The sequence below is a fragment of the Crassostrea angulata genome, chromosome 6 (genome assembly GCF_025612915.1).
Source record: "Crassostrea angulata isolate pt1a10 chromosome 6, ASM2561291v2, whole genome shotgun sequence".
Lineage (NCBI taxonomy): Eukaryota > Metazoa > Mollusca > Bivalvia > Ostreida > Ostreidae > Magallana > Magallana angulata.
This window is the reverse complement of record NC_069116.1, coordinates 21,286,725-21,292,652: the sequence shown is the minus strand read 5'-3', so window position 1 is coordinate 21,292,652 and position 5,928 is coordinate 21,286,725. Positions and strand designations below refer to the sequence as shown.

The 5,928-nt window shown below is 30.5% G+C and overlaps 1 protein-coding gene across 1 annotated transcript; it reads right to left on the bottom strand.

The window, feature by feature from the left end:
- Window positions 1-2,945: 2,945 nt before the first annotated feature.
- Window positions 2,946-5,603, bottom strand: LOC128186890 (uncharacterized). The gene is made up of 5 exons (XM_052856850.1): window positions 5,386-5,603; window positions 5,227-5,279; window positions 3,993-4,130; window positions 3,716-3,824; window positions 2,946-3,512 (listed from the first exon to the last, which is right to left on the bottom strand). Exons 1-5 carry the CDS (start codon window positions 5,481-5,483, stop codon window positions 3,125-3,127), a joined length of 786 nt encoding a protein of 261 aa, XP_052712810.1. The 5' UTR covers window positions 5,484-5,603; the 3' UTR covers window positions 2,946-3,124.
- Between the last annotated feature and the right edge of the window lie 325 nt (window positions 5,604-5,928).

Genomic DNA, 5,928 nt, shown 5'->3' with positions numbered 1-5,928 from the left:
ATCCCATGTTAACCCACTTTATCCCGTGGATATGACTCATTGGATATTTTTTTGATATTCCAGAGTTGTGACTTTACAATGGGATTTGCCTAGGCATAATGAAGTAAAAATAATGTAGAGTTTTATAAACAGTGTAAACATTGATTGCGGTGTATAAAATATGGGATGAATAGAATCTCATGATTTGTAGTATAATATGATTTTTATCCAACTTGTGTGTTTTATCCCCTCACTAAGGCTCAAGAAAAAAACACTTTAATTGTTGGATGAAAATCATATCCAACTACAAATCACGAGATCCTATATATTCCAGTTTTTTACATCTTCTGCCGGGCATTTATTTTTCATCATTGTTAATATAAAGAGGATGGAATTCAAAGTTTTTTTCACTTCTCTATATTAATTGTCATAGCGGGGCCCTTCCTGACTGGTCAGTTTTCTAGTTTTAATTTAATATCTTGCTTATCATACTGTACGTTTCGGTTCATAATTACTGAAAATAACAGTTGTGTATCCAGATGAACTTTTTTAAAAGCAAAGGAGAAAGCGATTAGCCAACAGAGAAAAAAACCCAAAGGTACATAAAACATTTTATGCCCAAGAAATGAAATAAAAATATAGGTCATAAATAGTCAACGGTTTTAGGATTTTGATATCGTTTAACTTAGTGGATGTAAATTTTGACCATAAGTGACATAATTAAAAAAATTGATCATAATTGGTCAGGTATGTCAACTTTAATGATAAAATTGTTCCATTTTTTGAACAGATTTTGAACAGATTCTGAATATTAATGCAATTTTATATCATAAGTTGATACTTTATCATTAGAGGTCACTACAGTACCGGAAAAACCGGTCCGGGGTGGATTTGACTCTTCAGGGAGAAAGCACGCGGCAGCATGTTTTTTTTATACAGTTTCCCCTTAGCGGAAAACCGCACTAGTATAGAATTTCTTTCGCGTCAACCAGAATCTCCTGTTTAAACCTAAACAATTTATATGCGATGTTTTATCTATATTTAATTAAAGAGAGAATTGCTGTGGGGGGGGGGGGGACTTTATGAAACTGTACAATTTAATTCAAACGCATTTAAAAGTACTAGATAAAATTTCCATTATTTTTTTAACAAACAAACCCGGTCTGTAATTGCCTCAGTTTTTAGTTTCTATTTACATTATCACCTGATCATATGTATGTACAGTGGCAGTGATTAAATATAGACATAATATCGTTATAATATCTAAAATAACCATGACCATATAATTAACGTGAAAATATATACAAGATAAATCCTAACGATGCGATTGGAGATAATTAAAGCAATTTTCATTTAATGTCATTCAAATATAAAAAAATCAATGAAACAAATATATGCCGCTAATGTTATATAGTTTAAAGAAACTAATACGCACTTATTATTTTATGATATTCCAAGAATGAATAAAAATTTCTTTTTCAGTTAAAAAAACATTTAAACTGCATATCATTTATAGAAACAATGTGTCCATTAAACTTAAAGAATTTAAACTGTCGTCATTATCATAAATATTTTTCGTAAAAAGTCAACTACGAGATGACGTTTTGTTTAAACTTTAAGGAATGAATAACGTGGGAGTCAATTTTTGGGAGAAGCCAAGAATATCTTTAAAATCTTTTTTCCAATTATGTTTATCTTCAATATTGGACCCCTGTTGGTGCCCCAGTATTGGTTCAATCTTTATTGGTTCCTAAAATTTAGAATCGATAAGCGAGGATGCATGAAAAGTAAAATCAGAAATTGTAAATTGTATACTTTTAAAGATTCGGGCATGTAGCATCGGGGGGCTGGAGGGGTTGGGGAGGAGGGCTGCCCCTCGCTTTTTGGCGCAGCAAAGAATTTTCTTAAATTGTCATGCAAAAAATTCAATTAACACGGAGTTGCCGCGCCTCTCCCTCCCACTGTAATGGGACCATTAAAAAAATTGAAAATAAGGAAATAATAAACAGTGAAATTGAAGTTAAAAGTATCGGTGGATCAGTTGTTATTGCATGTAAAATATTTTAAAGACACCCATTTTTTACAATTCTGCAAATATATCCCCTTTGAAATAGATTTCGCCGTTTCCCTTTACATTAGAGTGCTTTGTTTCAAGTTTGGTTAAATTTGGCCAGTGGTTCTAGATAAGAAAATAAAAATGTAAAAAACTTTACAGACAATTCAGGTGCGCTAAAATGGAAAGAGGGGAGAGGCGAACTGTAATGTAGAGAAAAATTCTATGCAAGTATGATATTTTTTTTTAGGAGAGAAAAATGGGCCGTAGTTAATTCTGTCTAGGATGAAGTTCTTTAAAGTGATTACAAATCCTTTGGATGCGAATTTTCCTTAAAAAAGGAAGCAATATTTTGAATTAAAGCGGAGTCTTATAGTCTGTGATCATTTTGATTATCTAAAAAAAATAAGCATGATTTTAAATAAAATCTGTATTTTTTTTAGTTTTAATTCTTTTTGTTGAACCCGAATTCAACAAAAATTCCAAAGTAATAATGATTATTTCAGCCGTATAATTGAGTTAAATCATGATATTTTGTTGCGATATGTATTTTTAATGAGTTATATCAATTATTGTAATCGTAAATGTCCATTTGTACTGGCATGATCTCTTTTGAATAAATGTCACAAAAAATTAAAACTTCAAAAAAAAATAAACAAATCAAATCAACTATGAAAATTGTTTGGGTAAAATATTCTTGCTGTACTTGCATGTTATTCGTAGTTGATCATACTTCTTAAAGATCGGGCATTTTTGTCGTCCTAAATTCAATATTTAATTCGAAAACTGTTACCATGAATATGTTTAACTCAGAATATAAATATAATAGGTACCTCTAGGACAACAATCTCAGGCATAATATTTTGTTTAGAGTAATTGATGTTTAATATAAGTATCTACATTTTTTGAACAAAATCATAAAATGAAAATGCTCGATATTTTATTAGAATGCGGAACACGCTAGCACTATAACGTATTCATCAAATAAGCATAAACAATTGCAATTTATTAACGTTTTTCAAAATACAATATAAACATCTTAAACAAACATATACATTTAATATGAATGTGATATCAGATTATTTTGGTATTTTAAGATGGCGTCTGGTTATCAACAACAGACATGTAACTACATTTGTCGCTTGTATTTCTCAAAGAAAATCTTTTTGAGAGTATACGCATGATACTCTTTTTTTCTTTATTATTTTTTACATCCTCTTTGATTGTGTTCCATACATCTAACCTAGAAGGATGTTTATCGTCCTCTTTAGGGTTAAATTTTGAAGTGACAGAGACGTAATGTTCAGATCTTGATTCAATATTCCGTAGCTCTTCCATTTGATTGTCAAGGTATTTGATTTCAATCATTTTTGTCGGGTCGCATTCAAGATAAGTTTGGTTTTCAGCCGTTGAATAACCTGCAGAGGTCGGATCTATGTTTACAAGTCCATGCTGGTAGGGGCCATGTGAAGTCGTTTTCCTAGAAGCAAGACACCCAATAAGTTTCATTTTTTTTCATTTCACTTCGTCATTGATAGCTAATCTTTGTTTAAAATAATTCTTTCTTCAAAATTTTAATTTGTAAACAATGTTGGTGACCTTAAAAATGATTAATGATTTTACCTAACAAAAGGATATAATTATACATGTATTCTAATAGAGAAACTGGATGCATATGTTTACCTTTTTACGACAACTGCCACCAGCAGCACTAGTAAAGATACAATGCAACCACAGAGTATAATGATGATTACTTGGTTATAACACTTTTCTTTCGTATGACTTTCGATCTCTACAAACAAGTTAAAAACAAAATTAGCTGCGAGACCAGTGTTTTTATTTTGTAGATTATCTGAAATATTGTACACTTAATATGTTTAAAAATTCTTTAAAAAAAATTGTTTTGTTTTCTTAAAAAGTAGATAAACAATGTAATATATATGCTATGATTGAACAAGACCTGTTGTTATAGTTAGGTTAGGGCATGCACCAGTTGTTCTGTGACATTCATCACACAGACATTTCTCCAAGCATTGTATTCCATGGTATCCAGAAGGGCATGGTTTAACACATTCCATTCCAAAGGAACCTATGCATGCTAAAGATGAATATTCTATTAAATACATAACACAACCAATATATGACAACATTTTGTAAGATATTGTTTTGTGAATTATGTTATATACATATAATACATGTAGATATTAAAACATCTTATTCGCACATTAGAATGATATTTCTAATACATGTAACAGCATGAACTGTTTAGTAAAATACACCTTAAAGTATCTCATGAAAACGTTGATGATACCAACAATTATCACCCAAGTAAAGCATTTCAGTCTTGTAATGCTATGTATTGAATTTTTGAAATGGTATTATCTTAAACTTCAGTATTGTGCAATGGATCAATTTTTCAAGGTCTTTGCAATATAAACAAAAAGGGAAATCTTCAGATTTTAACTGTAATAGAAGAAAACGTACCATAAATTATCTTGAATACCTGTGTGCTGTTTAGAGAATTGATGACATTTTTTACGACTAGGAAAGGCTACTTGGATACTTGAATAACAGTAAATTTAGGTGTAACAATGTTCCTGATTATTAAAACATGGCTATGCTGGTGTTTTTGGAGCCGTCTAACGACAACATGTATACTGATATTGCAAAAAATTCAAAAATGTCATACTATAGAATATTGCATCAAATTTGTTTAAATTATGGTCCCCGGGGGTTCTATTTATACTGCACATAATGTATACTGCCCATAACAAAGGATTGTGCACCCTATAATGCATGTCCAAGGGGGAGGTGCTTCACAAAATTATCTTGTTAAGGTAAATATTCATATACCAAATAAGACGCACTAAACTAATGGTAATTCTATACTTTGAATACAACGGTTTATCAACGGTTTATCATTTGATTTGAACGACATTGCTTTTTACGGAACTACATCTTGAGTTGGTGAAAAAGCCCACCTTTGCCTTTGCATGATTATTTGGTACAATGTTTGTGGTCTCTCTATATCGGGTAAATGTCTAGTTTATTTAAAATCTGAAACTAATTTGAAGAAGGAATGAAAAAAAATAAGAAATTTTGATTTTCATGTTATTTTGAAGCGCAACTACACAAGTAAATACATACTATATCAACTAAAAAAGTGTTACAAATTTGATTTTATGACAACTTACCGTAACATTTTGCATCGATTGTTCTATAGTCTGAACAACATCGTTTTTCTTGTCTGTTATATAGAAGAAAATAAAAGCTTTTTATGAAGAACTAAACCTTTAAATATCACTAGAGTCTAACGTAGCAATAAAACACAGTGTTTAAAAATATTAACTTACTTTCCAGGTACGAAGCATTTTGGATCAACCGGTTCTGTCGCTTCTTTGCAATAAACGCAGAAAGAGACAATTAAAAGATTAATTAAAATGTGTGCCATTAAACATAGCAAAAACGGCCGATCAAACTTATCATAACTGTATAAAATGTCAATTGAAAAAATTTCCTTGAAAACACGTGATAAGGAAATTATTTGATAGTTTTCAAATGTGTTTATACTTTTTTGAGAAGGGGGAGGGGCTTCTAAAATCAGTTTGATCAGCATATTTTCTGAATGGCAAAGATGTTTATCGTGTTTCCTTAATTTTAGACTGTCTTTACTTTAACCTTAAATTTTTCATAAACCCGAATATTTGAATACCTATATAATCTTCTCAATAATCACCTTTATATTACTTAACAGTTTACTTTATTCGTAGACCTATATCATCAACCTTTACTGCCACTGGACCCCTATATAGATTAAATTTATAGCTTGTCTGATAATTTGATTTAGTTTTTTTGGGGAGGAACTTTTAAAATTAATCTTTTAAAGACTGTAAAAC